Source organism: Primulina tabacum, chromosome 10, assembly GCF_025594145.1.
Source record: "Primulina tabacum isolate GXHZ01 chromosome 10, ASM2559414v2, whole genome shotgun sequence".
NCBI lineage: Eukaryota > Viridiplantae > Streptophyta > Magnoliopsida > Lamiales > Gesneriaceae > Primulina > Primulina tabacum.
In genome coordinates this window covers 9837382-9858466 of record NC_134559.1, presented here as the reverse complement: position 1 = coordinate 9858466, position 21085 = coordinate 9837382, and the positions used below count along the sequence as shown (strand labels likewise).

The following is a 21085-nucleotide window of genomic DNA, read 5'->3' as shown; positions in this document are numbered from 1 at the left end:
ATGACATACATAACCATGCAATAGTAATGCCTTTAAAGCTTTAAAATAATTAAACACATATTTTAGTAAACTCTAGATTGCATACAGTCAAGTTACGTACTTCGAATTTTTTAAACCTTACAGATTATGTCAGGTTGAGACACGGCCCTTGACAGGGTCTAGTTAGCCCAAAGATATTATAATGTGGCGAGGTCTAGTCAACCAAAAACATTATATCTATTCTATTTTATTAAAGTTGAGGATATGATAATAACTATTTAGGAAAAACACCAATTTTTTCTTCCAATTTTACCCTATACTAATATTATATTTTTGTTTTTAAATTTCAACACACTTTTATTTTTATTTTTTTATGTCAACAATTCAATTATCAATTTAATCGCTCCATAATTTATCTAATTTCACTTTAATCTATCAATAACTGATATAAAAATTATATATACACCTCTCGCCTATCGCCTGTGTAAAGTAACTAATTTATATTATCACACACTATTAACAAATCTTCCGAAAGAAGCTTTAGCTTTCTATATTCTCCAGCATTTTGGCGCCTCCAACACTTTCAAACTCCTCTCTTCCACTAATTTTGGGGCAGGACGCAGCCATAATGGAGCAGCAGAGGAAGCAGAAGACGTTGGAGCAAGATCAGCAGCAAGAACTGGAAGAAATTCAACATGGGCCTCTCCCTGTTGAGCAACTTCTGGTTGCATCTCATTACCCTCTCCAAAATCTGTTGTTTTGCTTCTTGCTTTTCTGGGCTTTTGGGTTTACTGATTACTCGTCTATCCAATTTTACGGGTTTTTTATATTCGTGACGAAATGCCATCGTACTTTCTAAAGTCTCGACCTTTTTGTTTCGATGTCTTTCTGTGCTACAATTTTCAATTTGGGTTATCCCTTTTCATTTGGATTACTTACTTTCTAAATCAATCGTTAATGATTCTTGATAAAGGGTTTTATTTATTTATTTTGATTTTTCGGTTTTGTTTTATTCTAATCAATCGAAGGGCCCTTTCGGTTTGTCATGCTAGGTTATGGCTGCAGGTGGAAACCGCGGTGTCGGTTTTTGTACGAATCCTCTGGATTTGTTCGTTGCTTATGGGTTTTGAAAATCTGAGTTATTTTGAAGCTAGATTATAGCTGATGGTCGACAAGGAATATGCATAAGAATACCCTTCCTTATCTGTAAACTTTTAATCCGGTGCCAGTTCGGCAGCAGTTCCCTTTGTGTTTGAATCGAAGCATTTGACTTTTGGGATGAATATGGGAGGGTGGATTTTAGATTAATGCTAGTGATTGATGATTTAAAATGTATTGTTGTACTTGAAAGACAACTTGAAATATCAGCCAAAGCATTTAAATTAGCAGATTGTAAAATCCTTCAAACTGGTTAACTTGATTTAGATTAAGGATTTGATTGTTTTAATTGTTGGTTCCTTTGGTTTCTGAGTTTTGTTGCTCTTGTTCTTCTACAAGGCTTCTGGTGTTGCTGCTCTCGACATTAAAAAGCTGAAAGATGCGGGTATATGCACCGTGGAATCGGTTGCTTTCGCTCCAAGGAAAGAGCTTCTGCAAATTAAAGGAATAAGTGATGCGAAAGCTGATAAGATCATCGAAGCAGGCACGTTTTACTCATTCAAAACATGATATTCTTGAGCTATTGCCCATTTCTTTATTTTGTGGCTTTACTTTTATGCATATGAACATCAACAGCGTCAAAATTGGTGCCTTTGGGCTTTACAAGTGCCCAACAACTACATGCCCAGAGGCAAGAGATTATTCAAATAAGCACTGGATCGAAAGAACTCGACAAAATCTTAGAAGGTGGATTTCCGTGTACCTGAAAGTGTAAAATACCACCTTTTGCTGCTAAACATTTGGACGATATTTGGTCTTTGACAGGAGGGATTGAAACAGGATCCATTACAGAATTATATGGTGAGTTCCGCTCTGGAAAGACTCAGCTCTGCCACACAATGTGTGTCACTTGCCAAGTAAGATATTCTCTATTTAACGCACCATATCAAAATGAAGTTCTGATAATTTAACCGAAGGAAATTAGGCGCAACTTGTCTATATGTTTATGATGAAATGTCATTTGAAGTCTACAAATGAAGCTTGTTTGTGTTATGACACATAAATAATGCTATAAAAAAAATCTATATTGCTATTATTTTGCTCGTCAATCATTCTATGCAATAATGCCACAACAAGTCATCGTATTGGCTCCACAAAAGCTCACTGTTCATATCTTTTCCATTCTACTCCTGAGACTTTGTGAACTTACTACCCGAATAATATTTCAGCTGCCTTTAGATCAAGGTGGTGGTGAGGGTAAAGCAATGTACATTGATGCTGAGGGGACATTCAGACCACAGAGACTAGTAACAGATAGCAGACAGGTTACTGCATCTTGTTTAAGATTAAAAATTGCTAATCCATTCATATTTTAATGGTTACTCAAACTCAGCTATAATTGATTAAATTTACAGATTCGGGTTAAATGCTAATGATGTTTTGGAAAATGTGGCCTATGCTCGAGCTTATAACACTGACCATCAATCTCGGCTTTTGCTTGAAGCTGCATCCATGATGGTGGAAACTAGGTATTATGTTTCTTGTACTATAACTAGCCAGGGTGAAAAGGCAATCCTTTTGTTTTGGGATATAATATCGAAAACTGAGCGAGAATGACCTCAAATATGCAAACATTGCATTCCACATCTAACTGCTGCAACATTTTGATAACAGGTTTGCTCTCATGATAGTGGATAGTGCTACTGCGCTGTATAGGACGGATTTCTCCGGAAGGGGCGAATTATCAGCGAGGCAAATGCATCTTGCCAAGTTCCTGAGGAGCCTTCAGAAATTAGCAGACGAGGTAAATTTCCTAGAATCAAGATTTCTTGTTCCAATATGCAAAATACCATGAAAGAACACTTTTTAATATCTGAAATTATTTGGATACTCTTTTTTGTGTGTCTATAGTTCGGTGTTGCTGTTGTCATCACAAATCAAGTTGTTGCCCAAGTGGATGGTTCTGCCGTATTTGCTGGCCCTCAAATCAAACCCATTGGCGGTAACATCATGGCTCATGCCACTACAACAAGGTTCGTGTATTATTTTGATGAATCTTGTGATCTCGATTGGGCAGCTGTTTAAATATCAGACTTTGTGCCTACAGACTAGCTTTAAGGAAAGGACGAGCTGAGGAGCGTATTTGCAAAGTCATCAGCTCTCCATGTCTGGCTGAAGCTGAAGCAAGATTTCAGATATCTCTAGAGGGTGTAATTGATGTTAAAGATTAATCATCGTAATATCCTATAATTTTCTAGTAAAATTTTCATGTTTTTTTTTAAATATTTTCTGTCCCTTTGATCTTGGAGACGAGAGACTTGAATGTCCCTTGTGATGTAATGGATCTTTTTAGTGGGTATTAAAGAGTTTCAATATTAAATTTTCTCGTAAATATTGCGGTAATCTTAATTTCATCACTTTAAGGTTTAGTTAGTCAAGAAAATAATTATAACTTCTTGGAAATTTTGATACAATTTTCTGGCCCTGTTTGGTTTCTATCTTAAAAAAATATAATAAAGGTTAAAACTATCTCCTAATTTTTATTTCCTTTTTTCTAAGTAGATTTCCAAATGATTGTTAATTCTTTATTCAATTTCTTGCTGTCTGAAATTATATTTATTATTATGTTATAATTAAATAAATATATTATATATGAAATTTTCAAAATAGTTTTATATTATTAATAATATAATTATGATAAATCTTGACCCACCACTTTTTCCTAGCGAAAAATGTTATTTTTCATAATTATTATTTTTAAATTTTTTCTACGCAAAAATGACTTCAAAACTAGGCCATTGATTTAAAAAGCCAATGGCAACTAGAGTTTTGATATTGGTTGTTTAAGTTATCAAATATTAATTAATAAAACTTAAATTTAGTTATTATTCGAAATCAATTATCAAATCTGAAGTCATACATAGTTTTAACTGATTTCCAATCAATCAATTTATAAATAATATGATTATGAGTTACTTATCAACTAATATTAATATAATAAGTTTTAGATACAATATGGATTTCAATATTCAATAGTAAGTTTATCAAATTTGAAGCCACGGGTAAGTTTCTTAGTTAACAAATTTAAAATAAAGTTTTAACTGATTTCCAATCAATCAATTTACAAATAATATGATTATGAGTTACTTCTCATCTATCATCAATCGTCATGAATTTTAGATACAACTAGAGATGTAAACGAACCTAAACCGTTTGTGAGCTATTCGAAGCTCGATTCGATAAAAACTTGTTTAATGAGGCTCGTTAAGATAAACAAACCAAACTCAAGCTTTACAGTATTCGGCTCGTTAGCTCGTGAACATATTCGTTGGTAAGTTCATGAATAATCTTTTAGATGAAAAAATAATAATTTTGATATTTGATTTATTGATTTTGCATATTATTTATGAAATATATAGAAAAAATCTATTAAATTTATTTATTATAATAAATTTACAAATTTTAATAAAAATAATATATTTAATTTACTTTTTAATTAATTTAATGAAAATTTAAACGTATGATTCATATTTTTTAAGCTTGTTTAGGCTCGATAAAGGCTTGAATAAGATCGTGAGCCATGCATATATTCGTTAAATAAAGCTCGAGCTCAGCTCGATTATAAACGAACCAAGCTCAAACATTCAAGAGTTCGGCTCGGCTCGACTCGATATATCCCTAGATACAACATCGAATTTCAATATTCAATAATCAACCGCCTAAATTTTAGATATAATATAGAATTTCAATATTCATTTATAAGTTTATCCCATATTTGAGAGAATTATATATATGTATGGATTGAAATTTAATTGTTCTACATTTGTGTATCTATCACTATATATAAAATGAGATACCATTTAGAAAAATAAATTTGGAGAAGTCAGACGTGAGAAATACTAACTGAGCTTAGTACTAATTCCGTATGAAAATTCGGGTTTTTCTTTCAAACAAGAAATTTTCAGGTTTTACTTTTGATTTATATATACAGAAAATGGCTTCCGCTGCTAACTGATTCTAACTAATTCATCGGTTGATGAGATCCCTCAGCATTTCTGATCGGAATCTGAGCTATTACAGCTTCCGAGGTCGGGATTCAGACGGAGCACTTTTTATCAATTTCCGGTTATTTGAATCGAATTTCATTTGAATAGTGAAAGGAGGAATGGCGACGACTACGGCTTCGACGGGATCGGGGAAAAGCGGCGTGCCGAAGTCTGGCGCGATTTCTAAGGGCTACAATTTCGCCTCCACCTGGGAACAGGTTCTTAACTTTTATATTTTTCATCTACTATTCGATTGCTGCGATCAATTTCGTGGGCTAACTAGATTAATGTTTTCTAAGCTATTTTTATGTTTGATAGATCTGGCACTTATCCTTGGCATTTCTGGTTATAACTGATGCTCAGTCATTTGGTAATAATTTGATCTTAAATTGCTAATTTAGAAGTATAACAAACAAAAAGGTTTCTGTTTGGCCTTTTGGAATCAATTGCACTGGACTGCTCTTGTTTAGTTTCATAATCAAGAATTTTATTGCTGTCGGACTAATTGTATTACTGACCTTAATTTCTCATTGGAAACTTTCTAGTTTTGTTTAGTGGGGATGCATATTTATATGGTTTCTAACATCATTGCTAACTTTTGTTTTTGCAGAATGCTCCATTGACGGAGCAACAGCAGGCAGCAATTGTCGCGCTCTCCCATGCAGTTGCTGAACGCCCTTTCCCCCCCAATTTGGTTGGCCTTCTTCCATTTTAAGTTTGAGCCATGATATTGCTTTTTGCTGCCTTATTAACCTGAGAATTGGCATTCTTTTAATTTTTTTCCCCATTTATTTTTTATAACAAGGCACAAGAGCAAGTGGCTAGTCAGGAAAACGGTCTATCTATTTCAGCAAAGCACAATGCTGCAGAAGATTCAGGGGACATCAAGACTGTCCTAGTGAATACAAATGAGGTGAATTCACTAACCGTGGCTTGTGGTGATGTTTGCCAAATAAATTTTGCATTTGTTAAATTGATTGATGGATGATATGGCATAGAGGAAGGGATGATTTAAGAAGTACAGATATTATGAAGAGACTTGTATGGTGGTACTCTTTCACTTCTCAAGAGTTTTGATCTATTCATCTTATATTGAATTTTGAAAATGTTTGTCATATTGCCTCAAGATAAATTTATGGAAATGACTGTTGAAGGTTATGAAAGACTGCATTTCTGTCTTGTTTACTTTCGTGAAAAAATGTGTTTTATGTTGATGCATATCAGTGAAAGTTTGTTATCCTTCTTGAGCAATTTTTGTGGCATAAAAATCTTATTTGTACTTGTGAACTTTCCTTGCATCTTAGATTAGATAAATCTGCATGTTATCTTGGTTGTTTCTTTAAAAAATTCTATCATCTTAGTTTGTTCCTTTACTTTGTATTCATATCTAAAGCATGTGGCTACTGACCTTGCATGACCATGTGAAATATTAAATGCACGTGGCCATAACCCTGAAATAAGAGATTGATCGCATGATTTGAATGCACGACTTCCATGGAAGATTATTGTAGAAATATTGTTCAAAATCATTCTGTCACCTACTATATTTTATGTTGATCTGAAATTGAACATATCATTACTCCCACAACAGCGAGTGATAGACATTTGAAGTTGTGACAAATGAGGCAACAAAAGCCATGCAATTTTTTCACATGAAAATTATGTTGCTGAGAACATAGTTTCTTCTATACCTGCTGAAGAAATTGTGATTGTGCTGTTCAATAAATTGGACTCATACCTCAAAACTTGAATTTCTCAGTCTCCATATGTTGAATTATTTTTTTCTGTTAGTTTTTTTTTTTTTTTATCTATGTTTCTTATGTTCTTCCCTATACCATTTATATCCATTTCCCTTTATTTCTCATGTTAAGCAAAATTTCGTTTTTAAAACCTTCATAACATTACATTCTTTCTGTTTCTGGTCAATCGTCAAAATAAAACTTCCCAGATAATGAAATATTTATTCGCTGAATTTCAGCTTTGGAATTCACTTTTTCAGGTCATGTTTGAATGTTACTGAGTGGTAAATTGAGTCGAAGTATCACGTAGTCATGTTTGGATGTTACTGGTTGGCAAGATCTGGGTTAACATATTAAGTAATTTTGTTTAATGCTAACATCTAGGAGATAGCATCGATGAGTAATCTTGATTGCAAAATAAATGGCAAGGCAGGAGTATTCTATGAAAAATTTACTAATCTGTGAAACTATATATACATAAATTCCAGTTAATAAGCTTTGAGAATTGCGTAGTCTTGTAATTGCGGCTAGCTAAATAGCTATTTGTGGATAATTTAATATGGTTTTAATGTGACTTTGCGGTTCTTCACAGTTTGGACATATCTAGAAATTACAGTGGTTTTACTCTTATAATATGCACACATTTTCTTTTTTACAGTTCTACAAATGGTTTGCTGATCTCGAAGCAGCCATGAAATCCGAGGTTAGTTTTATATCTCAGTGTTGACTTTGTTTGGGTGGCTATTATTTTAAATTATTGTGTGCTTTTCCTTATTTTTCTTGTTCCAGACAGAGGAGAAATATCAGCATTATGTGCGGACATTAACTGAGCGAATACAAACATGTGATAGCATACTCCTTCAGGCAAGATATTACTCTTCGCTTATTGTTGTCTTGTTCGGATATTGTTGAATATCCATCTGAATTTTGTCCAAATTCAGTTACCTGCCTCATTATCAATTTAGCTAATGCCGAGCAGATTTGCTCCAGGTGGATGAAACCCTTGAGTTGTTTAATGAACTCCAGCTGCAGCACCAGGCAGTAGCAACAAAAACGAAGACTCTGCATGATGCATGTGATCGACTGGTATATTATAGTTCCAATGGTGTATGGTAGTGTACTTCAAATTTTAGGCAAAAGTACCGCTGATAAAAATTTCTTTGCTTCTTAAAATTCGATCAAAAACGAAGTAGGTTCATTTGTGCTCTTCTATGTTTGTAGTCATCATAAATCCGTCTATTAAAAACCAAGATTTGCCATCGATAAAAAATCAAGATTTACAAATTAGAAACTTAGGTAATATTAGGTTAAGACTTTATAATGCAGTAAATTTCCTCACCTGGTTCATTTGTTTTTCTTGTTGCAGTTAATGGAGAAGCAAAAGTTAATAGAATTTGCTGAATCACTGCGTGTTAAGCTCAACTACTTCGATGAACTGGAGAATGTAAGGTTTGATTAAAATTACTTGAAAAATCACTTTACTAATTTATCATCTAGATAAGCAATCGTTCTAGAGATCTTCTATGGAACTTATCACCACATTCCAAATTGTACTTCAAGTTTAATTTTTTTACATATGACTATGATTTTTATACTTGTTACTTATTTGTCTTTTAAATTTAGAAGTATATCAAATTTTGTGCTAAATATCAAAATCTTTGATGAAAGTTCTTTACAACGTGATGCTAAAGTGATGCGTATACAGCCCAGCGGGTTTAGTATTATTATTTTATTCTTGAATTTTACATAATCCCTCTACTATATGGTTTTTTTTTTTGGACAATTGACATTCAAATCTGTAATTTAACAAAACCCGGTATCATCCTATCTTGATATCTATCTAGAGCATGGTTCAAAAATTCGCTACGCGCTAGACAGTCGCGAGACCAGTGCCTAGGCAAGGGACTAGGCGCCGCTAGGCAGATTCCTCGGTATTAATGTAGGAAATCACATACTATAACTCCAACACAATTAGCTCAATTTAAAATGCCTTCAAAATTACACAACTAATAGAATATGACAAATTTATCGAACTTCTTCTCCATAATTTTCAACAACTTGTTCGGCATCGGACACAAACTCAATATCGTCATGGTGATAATCATTTTCTTCTTCTCGGATGCAAAATCATCCTCATGAAGGTCTAACTCTAGATTGCAGACAAAGATGGAATTTGGCGTGTTAGGGCAAGCCACGAATCGCTTTTCTTGTTGGACTTTGATTTACGGTCTATAAAAAAAACACCTTTCATTTTTTTAATTAAATTAAAAGCTCAAATTTTTTTTTTTAAAAAAACCTAAATGTTGCCTAAGCTAGCGTACTAGCAATTTTGCTGTACGGTCGACCTGCGCTGCCTAGGCCGAATTTTAGAACACTGATCAAGAGGTTAAAAGTGACTCATTTTGCACACAAAAAATTTGCTAAATTTCTTACTTGCTTGCCTGCATGAAGTTTTAGTAAGAGTAACATGTAAAAATTTGAGAACACGCAAGCCCTCCATCCATCCATATGTTTCCTGCTTGCTAAAATTTAACCAAAATAATGAAACATAGTAAATGAATGATCCTTTATATAATCTAACATTTCATTTTTCCACTCACATATATATGTTGTACACAACATTAATTATGAATTTTTTATGGCTTTATACAAGCTGATCTGAACAAAGAATCCTTCACTTTTGGTAAAAAATGACTCGTACGTCATATGAAACTTGTTGTAAAATACATTTTAAAATCTTGACACGTATTAATGAGAAAATACATGAAAATTAAGATAAAGTTGGCTTGCCTACACAAGTTAGGTTCCTTGAGTCTATAAATTTGGAATATGTGTTTTTGTAATATTTTCATGATTGTCTATATGACCTATTTGCAGGTTGCCACTAGCTTTTATTCTCCAAGCATGAATGTGACGCATGAAAATTTCCTCCCTTTGCTCAAAAGGCTTGACGAGTGCATTTCGTAAGTGATGTCATACACAGCCATCTTGAATGAATTCACTGAAACATGAGGTTACTAGTATATCATATGCAATTAGGATGCCTCTTGAGTTTCAACAAGACAATAACTTGTATACTATGTGGTACTTATCTTGTATGGATATTATTCATCTCATGATTCTGAAAATGTTAATTAATGCATGAACTGCGGGATTCTAGCCATGCCCAGACATTATCATCTTGGTGATTTTATCACTTGACCGACATTTTCAAGAAATTTGTGATTATAATATTACAAATGTTTTTTTATTGGGTGTAGATATGTTGAGAGTAACCCACAGTACGCGGAGTGCAATGTGTACTTGGTCAAGTTCAGACAACTTCAGGTATTTATGCTCTTTGGTGGCTGTTTATTTAAGGCAGTCTTGATGACAATAATTTTATTTTTCAGTTTGTAGATTTATTTCTTACCTAGCTAAGCTTATATATGACTGTATTTTTAATCATGTGACAGTCTCGAGCTTTAGGAATGATTCGTTCTCGAGTTCTCTCTGTTCTCCAGAATACCTCATCTCAGGTATATCTGCTTCGCTTTTGTTGTATACATTGATTTTTGTGTTTGTTGACAGAAAAATAGTTACATCTATCAAATTTTTTGGTTCCACTCTCTAGGTACAGGCAGCAATTCGAAGCAATGCTGGCAACAAAGCAACAGTTTCGGAGGGTGTAGAAGCATCTGTTATTTATGTCCGGTTCAAGGCAGCAGCAAATGAGGTGATAGTTTCCACCCTTCTTGGTTGTTATGACTCCAATCTGCTGCCTGAATAAAACTTAACATGGGAGAGGATTAACTGAAAAATTGAGACTATGGTGCATGCAATTACTGTTTATTGAGTTGATTATTCTGAAAAGGTTACATTTTGCAGCTCAAGCCAGTGTTGGAGGAAATTGAAAGCAGAAAACTCAGAAAGGAATATGTCCAGATACTCACGGAATGCCACAAACTTTACTGTGAACAGAGGCTTCTGTTGGTGAGTAAATCTGCCTCCTCAATCCCACCCCTTGGCACCAGAAGAAAAATAAAATGAGTGGGAAAAGAAAAAGTAAACCCACCCACTCTCACTTACAGAGTGAATTCCTTTCTTCAATGCTGTTTACATGTCGCCTCAAATTGATAATCCTTTTGTTTTTTTCAACTGTACCTGTAATATCTAATTTTATTCTGCTCTTATTTCCTTTCGACTTTACCTTTTCTAGGTGAAAGGCATAGTACAGCAACGTATTTCTGAATTTGCCAAGAGAGAAGCCTTGCCTTCATTGACTAGATCTGGATGTGCATACTTAATGCAGGTTGCTTGATATAATTTTTTCGTTGGTTTATGATTATGTTCTAAGTTTAGTTAAAGTTGGAAGGGGAAGGTTGGTCTAAAATAGGAAAAACTAAGTTATCTTTATTCTTGTGGTGTCAGAACCTTTTTATTTCTCAAAGCACAAGCATCTATCAGTGTTATACTCCTGCTCTTGTTATTCCAGCGACTTATTATTTATGTGTTACGAAAATTATGTACAATTAGATAATGAAGCATATCAAGCACTTTGGTAAGTGTACCATGGACTTGTGGCATAGAGTTTGACGTCCATAACAATTTTCACGACTATCAAAACTCAGAAGTTCTCGTGTTTCTCTCTCCCAACTCATGGTCATCAAGTTGTGGGGTTAGCTTGGTTGGTTGTAAAATCAGACATGCTTGATTGAATTGATTTTATGTGGGAAAAAAATCGCCATTGCATTTCAGTTTCATTTGAAAGGCTCAAATCAGATAGTCAAAGTATTACTGGGATTGATGGCATCGTTTTACCATTTTTCCAAAATTTTGGCATTTGTTAAATAATTGTTATCTGTAACTTACATAAACATATTCATATGAAAAAAACTGGAAATTTCTACGATAGAAAATGCATAATAGTTTCAGACCAACTCCGGAAAATGACAAATACGTGTACTGTTGTGTCTTTGAAAACATAAAAATATATTTTAAATTTTCATTTTATTTTGCTATCTATTATTCTCGTCAATCATGATTTTTCTTTCCTTACTTGAGGTCCTCGTTTCTTTTTCTTTTCTTTGCTGTTTTTTTTATATTGGTCCTTGTTTCTTTTTGAATGCCCAAGCTTGTTAATGATGTTTTTTATGTGCACTAGAATCTTGTGCAACTTGCATCACTTAACTGAACTTTTTCTGTAAAATGCTTTTAGCAACATTGCTTGGACATTTAGCTACATCAAACTTAGCTTGCATTTCATTTATTGGGAGTGTGGCATTTGTTTAATAAATGCAATTCGGAGATAGACCCGTTGTTATATGATTTTTTGCATTTCATTTATTGGGAGTGTGGCATATGTTTGATATATGCCATTTGGAGATGGACCAGTTGTTCTATGATTGAATGTTGGCAAAATTCGTTGTAGATAACAACCTGACAACGACCAACTCATCCCGTGGATAGCGGGATCCAATGTAGAAGATGACTCCATTTTTCTCCCGTGGGTGTTAAGCTTTAGATATGATGATTCTATCAAGTAGTAGTTTAATGCTTATTTATTTTGCATGACAGATAAACAACTATTATGTTTTGCCGCCATTATATTTCACAGGAATGAAAAAATATGATTGTGGATAATATGTTTCATGTTTAATGAATTTGTGTATACCTGTTTTTTTCTTGTCGCTGAATATGAGATTACCGAACATATATTATATAGATGACTGAATTGCTGTTGTGTCAGTTTGATCATCAAATTTTTGTTTTCCAGGTGTGTCAGCTTGAGCATCAACTCTTTGACCATTTCTTCCCCTCATCTGCAGAGGATGTTTCTAGTTTGGCTCCTCTAATTGATCCACTGTGAGCCTTTAGAACCTAATAATTTATGCACCAATGAACCTGTTTATCTTCCACTTTTGATGGTCCATAAGTTACAGTAAAGAGTCTTTTTTGTACTAAAAAGATCCAGAAAATATTCTCTGCCTTAGTGCATGGGCTTGTACTCATAAGTTTTGGTCTGATTGAATAAAGTGTCGTCATTCATGCTGCTTGTTAGGGAGAGTAGAATGTCTCTTATGACAAAAGGTTGGATTCAATGCCTCAACTTCGTCATATCAACAATAACCAATTCGATATACTTGGTTCAGAAGCCTTCTGCTTGTTATCCTCATTGGAGATGGGAAGCTTGAAGAGCATTTGGGATAACTTTGAAAAATATGGTGAAAAAATTGCATATAAATATTCCATATGATACCAAATTAAGATTAGTCATGCAGAAGGTGGGGGTAGTGGGGAGAGTGAATTAAATGTGCATTGCCTGCAGGATCTTCTATTCAGAAAGTTGAAAATCCAGACTTGAGATCTTCTTCATTTATTATATTATATAAGCAAAAAATGGAAGTTATTTGTTGAAAGAACTCCAAAATAGTTCCGTAGCTTCCTCCAGGTCTTTGTTGGGTAATAGTAATGTTCCATAAATTGATTAAAGTCTTATCTAGGTAGAAATTTTATATCCGTGTGTGGATACTTTATAAAATTGTCTAAGCATGTGCTGGAAGGTATGCAATTCATCGGTTTTAAACCAAACTATTTATGCCTTTAATATAGCCAACTATAATTTGTTCATGATCTCTTTGGATATTATTTTCTATGTGACAAAGTTGAGGAGAAAGCATGGTCTTCTTTTCTCTATCTCATCCCATCCACATAAGTACAAATAACATAGCAAAGAGCCTTTTTGTCTAGTTTTTTCTTCTGTATCTGCATATTAAAAACTCCGTTCTATTGCTCGCATGTTTTTGGAGGCCAAAGTTGATGTCCCTTCTCCTTTGAAAATGTATTTTCATTCGCCAGCAGCAGAAGATTTAAGTTCAATATGCAAAAAAAATTTGACTAGTTTTTTATTCATATCGAGAAATTTAACATCAAATAGCTGTCTTTGTTCTAATGTTTGATTTTGCATTAGAAATCTTGTGTTTTCACTATCCCAGATGCTGCAGGTTAAGGAAACTTTGTAAAATTCGCTTCTAAATATCTAATCACACTAGTTCCTCAGCTTCATTTTCATTGCAATGGCCTTCATTTTACCCATTTTATGGCAGGTGTACTTACTTATATGACACCTTGCGCCCTAAACTCATTCATGAAGCAAATTTTGACATACTCTGTGAACTTGTTGATATCCTGAAAGTTGAAGTCATTGGGGAACAGCTTAGCCGACGAGGTGAGTCGTTAGTGGGATTACGTCCAACGTTGGAGAGGATCTTGGCAGATGTTCACGAACGGTTAACTTTTCGTGCTCGCACCTACATTCGCGATGAGGTGACCGTTCCATCCCACATTAATTGTTAGCATTTTCTGTTGGGATGCCTTCTTCAACAATTATTATAATATTTGTTGTTACTTGTTACATACACTACTATTATGGTTTTTACTATGTTTTTTGAGTGATGGATTTTAAAGTTGAGGAACTGTTATCTAGCTCAAATCCATAAGCATCTTAGGTTGAGGAACTTTTATCTAGCTTCATCCAGAAGCATCTTGGTGATTGTTAAATTTGTTATGAAAATAAAGTTTGATTTATTATCATGAATTATTCGAGAGTATGCCTTTTGGTTAATGATATGATGGGTTGAGGAATAATCATTGAGCTATAATAGCTTAGTTTTTGAAATATTAAAATCGATAAATTAAATCGAGTTTGGTTTTCAAACCAAGCGGAAAATACTCAAAATAATTCTTCGTAGAAATCGATAAAATATTTTGGTAAAATATTTAAAAGATATGTCAGTTGAATGTTTAGAAACGTTTTCGGATGAAGCTTGTATCAAACAATGATATGCAATATTTTGGTATTTGAAATATTGAAGCATCTTAAAAAAAGTAGCAAGTAAATAATCGCAATAAGTAAATATGCACGAATTTGTTTATGGATGTTCGGAGATTAACAACTTCTACGTCACCCCTTCTTACCCTTGGGAAGGATCCACTAGAAGACTTTGATTTATACAACTCCTTGTACAAACTCATTTCAACTTAGGACTTATTTCTTGCCTAATTGAAACTCCTAGCATACTCTCGATTGTAGGCCGCAACCTCACAATCCGTATAATGTTTTCCAAGGCTACAATCACAATCTTTAGTGTCTTTGTGTGAAGACCCACTCGTCTAAACATTGAAGCTCAACTCTCATGTATATGTGTGAGTTATTATGTGTGAGGATTTAATCCATTACAGTGTGTATCTCTCAAATGTATCATTACACTTGGGCTTGCTCTTATTTTAGCTAATTTCTTTATATAGGCTGCTCGTGCTTTAAATCCCTTCCCATGCTTGTATATGCTCTTCAAGATATTATATTTATAGGCTCCAAGAATGATATATACGTTAGACACAAGAATATGATTGTGTGGAAAGTTTCTGTACTGTTTCTGACATTGAAGCAGTCATTTCCACCTTGGTGGCCACTTTTCTCGGGCCTAACTGATTTTGAGGTCCACTATCAGTTGGGCTCGCCAGCTAGACTAAAGCAAAGTGATGAGGTCTGCTGAAATCAGCTTTGCGCAGAACTCGTATCTTCATCTTTATGTGTCATTATCTTACACTTCGATTCAGACTTCGACTTGTAAATATGATTTGTAGATCATCGTCTTAGCTTCGTAACACATACTGAATCATTACATTTGGATAACCGAGCTGATCATGCTGACTAAAATACTGCAACTGCTTATACCCAACTGATCCTTGTTGATCATCCAAACTGATTAGCCTTACTGCCATCAGTTTGCCTAGATAATATTCGATTTAGTCCAACTAACGTGAAATATGACTTGTCCCAAATTAAGTTTTATGTTTAGTTGTTTTGGCTACTGGTCATTTGTATAATCGATCTGTGAGATATCATCGAAACATTGCAGATTACCATATTTTCAGTTTGGCTAAATTCGAGTTTCATCTTTCATCTTGAGCTAACAATTTCACACTTGAGTAAATATGTTGGAAACACGATAACAACTTTTTTTATCATCTAAATCAAGAAACAGTTAACAATGATATCAGCAAGAGCATGCTAATATCGTGGAAACGGCTACATGCAGCATCTAACATGTGTCACACACTAAAACTCGTCTGACACCTGACTGATATGTGTTTTGAATATGGCTTTAATGTGTTGTGAAAGTAAATGATTAAAACAGTTGGGACTTGGTGTTGGACGTAACACCTCAATGTATATTTCTTCTTCCACCTGTTCCGCAATCATCACGATTTCTGGTGTTGATGATTGAGTTGCAATTATCTCATAGCATTCTCGAAAACTACCAAATTTTGTTCTGACTTACTGGTACATCTGTTTTTCCTCTAGATTGCGAATTATCCTCCTACAGATGAAGATCTAAACTACCCCGCTAAGCTGGAGCAATCAACTGAGACAAAGTTGGAAACATCATCGGTAAGTCCTCTTGTTTTTCACAGCACGCATGAAAATGTTTTAATCTTGTTTAGATTTACTTTTTCTCCTTATAATTAGTATTCAGTGTTGGATTTAGTGCCGCTTCCAATTATCTCTTGTTTTAATATGTTGAGAGTAGTTTGAGTTGTCCGGTATGGGATTGCTATGCTATTTCATTTTGATACATAAATTGACCAGGAGATAAACTTTTAGTTCCTTTTCTGTACATGCGGGATGTGACGATGCACTGCTATATTTCTTATATAATTATCGTTCCAACTCAAATTCAAGCATTATTATATTTTCCTCACATGTACTACTGCAGAGTGATCAAAACCTAGATGTTTCCAGAACATGGTACCCTCCACTCGAGAGAACTATATCCTGTTTGTCCAAGCTGTATCGCTGCCTAGAATCAGCAGTTTTTACTGGTTTGGCACAGGTATTCTAAAACTTGGCTATCTTTCCCCTGGACAGAGATGAATATTCCTGTACACTCACTTCTTTCTTTCTTTTTATCAGGAAGCCGTTGAAGTTTGCTCTGCATCCATCCAGGTGAGTGCATAAATGTTCTTGTTTATTTGTTATTTGAGGATTGGGCATGTTAAAAAAAATCACTCATCTCCTAAATATGAAAATTCTTGAGCAAGTTTTCATTTCCAGTTCCAGATATTTGAACTCACTTCTTATCTCTGAAATGCTTGATCTTGATCTAAGCTAATTGTTGTGTTATGTTCCATGCTGGTACTCACACTTCCAATTCATTTAGTTTTTGGCTGGTAATAGTTAGTCATTTATTTTTATAGAAAGCTAGCAAACTAATTGCCAAAAGATCATCTGCAATGGAGGCACAACTGTTCCTTATAAAGCATCTTCTTATTCTCAGAGAGCAGGTAATATGTTTCTTTAATTATTAATTACTACATTGATCACTGTTGTTTTGTTACTCAGATCAAGTCTTGATTTTCTAGATTGCACCGTTTGATATCGAATTTTCTGTTACCCACAAGGAGCTTGATTTCTCTCATTTGTTGGTAAGTGATTTTGCTTGAAAGCTAATGTTTTTTCTTCAAAAGTTTCAAATTGTTTTAGAAAAAAAGTCACATGATTAAATCTTATGTGCAGTGAAAAAAAGGATAATTGGGGCTTTGTTTCATGTATCTAATGGTGCTTTTATATGAACAATGTATCTGATACTGCTCGTATTGACCTCTATGATATAATTGGTCTATAACTATCCTGGATGCATATCATGATCAAGAGAGTACATTCAATTTTATTCCTTCTTTAATGGTGTTTTACTTTTGCTCTTATTCATAATCACTGAGTTATTGACTGAGCGACCCTGGAACAATCCTTGCGATCTTGATGGGAACCATTGCCATTAAACTAATTTTTCAAGGGTGATGAGAAAGCCTCTTGCATGGTTTCACTAAGCGAACTTCAGAACTAAAAGGTGAAATGCATCATACTTTTTAATTTTGGAATAAAAACAAAGGCTTATCGGAAACTTGGGCTCCATTTATTTGGCATTTGTGCCGACCTTTCTCCATTCTAATTGTTTGGCCATTTGGGCTGACATTTCTCCATTCTAAAGCCCATCATTTGTTTGTTTTTATCAACTTCCTAAGTCAATTTTCCCAAGTTTCATTATGAATTGTCTTTCAGAATTACTACAATATTCCTAAAAAATATTCAACCTACAAACTAATTTATAAATTTTAAAATATTTCTCACTCTCAATGATCAGGCCAAACCTTAAGTGATGTGTAGTATATTGAGAAGTTGGATAATTTTACACATCGGTGTAGTTTGGTATCTGGTGACTACTTGACTAAGCATATCTGAGATAAATTGATGGAAAAATTGGCAGGAGTCTTCATATAAAAATTTGAGTGATTCTATGGCTTATATTGTGAGCTTAAAGGATGAATATATGAGCCATATAATGTGTTTAGTTTCTAGAAATATTGTATGGCAATTTCTTACATCAAAGTACTTGGTTTGGCTATTTCAAACACATGGTGGTTCTCCTGTGAACTTCTATCATATGAACTTTTAAAATGCCATAACTCCACAAACCATTCCATAAAGGTAACCTTGAAGTTTCTTCTTTCCTGCTAACTCTGTTGATCTTGACATTGTCTGGTATCTAGGGGAAGTTACAACCATTTTAAGTGGATGTTGACATTTATTATGCAATCTGATAGACTGACTTTGCAGCCTCGCACATACACGTTGCAGAGATGCTTCATATCTGTTAATTGTTGGCCATGATAATCATTTTCTTTATTTTTACATGAACCAGGAGCATTTGAGACGGATTCTTAGAGGTCAGGCTTCACTATTTGATTGGTCAAGGTCCACTTCATTGGCGAGAACTCTTTCTCCACGAGTTTTGGAAAATCAAATTGATGCCAAGAAGGTACCTTGAGGAATTGATGTTTATTTATTTTACATTCAACCTTTCGTTTTAGCGTAGGAATTTTGTGTTTACTTGTATCCTATAGTTAAAAATCGGTTTGCCTTGTATTTTGTATTTTTTGTTTTTGTTTATGCCAAACATCTTTGCCATTAGGAAATAGGGATCATCGGGGGTGATCATAATTATAATCATCATTTCCTGCCTTTAGAAAGGTCAGTTGATGAGACCAGGCTTGTAGCCCATTTAGTCTCATCCCTGCCCAGATTAGCTGGCACCCCAAGTTCGATTTCCCCTTCTCACGTGTGTAATCAAAAAAAGAAAGGTCAATTGATAATTTGGAAAATTTATACTTCATAGGTTCATAAACTGCAAGCATTGCCCATCCTTTACAATACAAATACTAGTTTAGTGCAGAGTTTGTACTTTGGATATTTGTTCAGTATTTTCTTCTGATTTTCTCATGTGCAAATTCTTTTATGTTTCCCTCAGTTATTAGGATCTGAAGTTCTATTTTGTTAATTCATTCTATTTTTTTGTAATACCCACTTTACGTGCAGGATTTGGAGAAAAGCCTCAAAGCCACTTGTGAGGAGTTCATTATGTCAGTCACTAAGCTAGTTGTGGATCCCATGTTATCTTTCGTCACCAAGGTTTGATATATTCAATTTTGTAATGTATAAATTGACGTAGCTAGCAAGTCTCTATACATTAGTCTAACATGGAGAAAAAAGAATTGGGGAAAAAAATTTGGTCCATAAATTGCTGACGTGGTATCGGATAAATCAGCAATTTCTGATGTCACGTTAGCATTTTCCTGCGAAATACGATTGAAAGCCAAAAAAATATCAAAGATAGTGCACTGAAACCAAACTTTGGAAAATAGTGGACCAAAACAAAAAATTGGACAAGGTATTGGACCAAAATATTTGTTTTCCCAAAAATTTTCACATATTCATTTCTAAAAGGCGGCAGCGGAAGGCGTGTTCTGGGGTATGGCTAGCCTATGTGCTACAGTTATCTAACTAAAGCGATGAATAAAATTTATTAGGGGGAAATAGTGCCTACAAGTTTGGGATTGTGCCCTATGAAACCCCAACAGCACAGCAGCGATTCGTGTGTGTTGGCTGCAAATTTGGTAATGCAGCTTGGTTGTGACCAGAGTAGTGGAAAGTGTGTGGTCGACTATTTATGGGATATGGAGAGAGTATCTAACAACAAATTGTTCTTCTGTGAAGGTTACTGCTGTTAAAGTTGCATTATCCTCTGGCAGTCAAAATCAGAAGGTGGAGTCTGCCATTAATAGGCCACTTAAAGATCAAGCTTTCGCAACTCCAGAAAAGGTCTCTGAACTTGTTCAAAAGGTATACTTTGAATTTCGTGTTTCCTCATCGGTGTAATTTCGGTGTAATTTCTATACATTTCAAGGCTGTTGAATTATACTTACTTTGTCAATATATGGTCCTCTGATAACTGACTAACACTTGGATGTGCAAAAGGTGAGTTCTGCTATCCAACAAGAGTTGCCAGGGGTGATGAGTAAAATGAAGCTTTATCTCCAGAATCCTTCAACCCGTGCAATACTTTTCAGACCAATAAAGTAGGATTTCTTCTCCCTTGACGCGTTTTACCATTCTGATGTTTTTCGTTTGGATTTCTATCCTCTGATGACTATTTTCAGCTCCGTGCAGTTATTCAACCTTTTTATATTACATGGTTTTTTTTGGGACTAATAATCTAATACAAAATATACAAATTTTTGCGATATTGATTACATTGTTTTTTCCATAATACAAATTAACTCTCTTGTTGATCAAAAGTGTTTTAATGCGAGATTCAACTAAATGTGCAGGACCAACATTATCGAGGCGCATGTTCAAGTGCAATCTCTACTTAAATCGGAGTATTCAACCGATGACATACATACAGTGAATATGATTTCAGTACAAGAGTTGCAATCTCAACTTGATAGCCTCTTGTGACGCAGTTGGAAGGTTTTAAGATGCCATGTTTCGATTCATTTTAGGCCATGTTTCAAGTTGTCCAATGTATCACCTGAATTTGTAGATTAACGAAATTGCGAAACAGGATTTACTCATTATTTAGTGTGTAGACTTAAAATGGCGAATTTGTAGATGCAAAGGGCTTCGAGATCGTCTTTAGGTCCAATTGGACATGAATACTAATACAGTTTTTTCAAACTAATGAACTCATTCCAAGCAAGGGCGAGAACTATGCTAGGTTCGATCGGCTATTGAATCTGAAGCGTTGTATACACAGTGAAATATAAGGAGTAAAAGAGTAGGAGTAAATTTTGATGCATTGGTCCCCCATTTAGAGGATCAATTTAAATTCTTAAACCAACTAT

General features: G+C 34.4%; 2 protein-coding genes across 2 annotated transcripts; both read left to right on the top strand.

The window, feature by feature from the left end:
* The first annotated feature begins 496 nt into the window (after positions 1-496).
* On the top strand, positions 497-3451 carry LOC142505426 (DNA repair protein RAD51 homolog). Its single transcript, XM_075618410.1, is given in 10 exon segments — positions 497-703; positions 1477-1621; positions 1714-1824; positions 1903-1994; positions 2307-2387; positions 2389-2402; positions 2493-2606; positions 2752-2881; positions 2989-3110; positions 3185-3451. Coding segments are annotated over 10 exon segments (1029 nt in total). The 5' UTR covers positions 497-607; the 3' UTR covers positions 3309-3451.
* Positions 3452-4935: 1484 nt separating this feature from the next.
* Positions 4936-20886, top strand: LOC142504775 (conserved oligomeric Golgi complex subunit 3-like). The gene is made up of 26 exons (XM_075617581.1): positions 4936-5042; positions 5128-5341; positions 5734-5817; positions 5929-6036; positions 7521-7565; positions 7652-7726; positions 7853-7948; positions 8229-8306; positions 9740-9825; positions 10123-10189; positions 10318-10380; positions 10476-10577; positions 10730-10834; positions 11061-11153; positions 12618-12706; positions 13948-14167; positions 16209-16295; positions 16621-16737; positions 16818-16850; positions 17102-17188; positions 17267-17329; positions 18604-18720; positions 19278-19370; positions 19956-20081; positions 20217-20317; positions 20570-20886. The coding sequence occupies exons 2-26, from the start codon at positions 5243-5245 to the stop codon at positions 20697-20699; spliced, it is 2364 nt and encodes a 787-aa protein (XP_075473696.1). The 5' UTR covers positions 4936-5042; positions 5128-5242; the 3' UTR covers positions 20700-20886.
* The last annotated feature ends 199 nt before the right edge of the window (positions 20887-21085 follow it).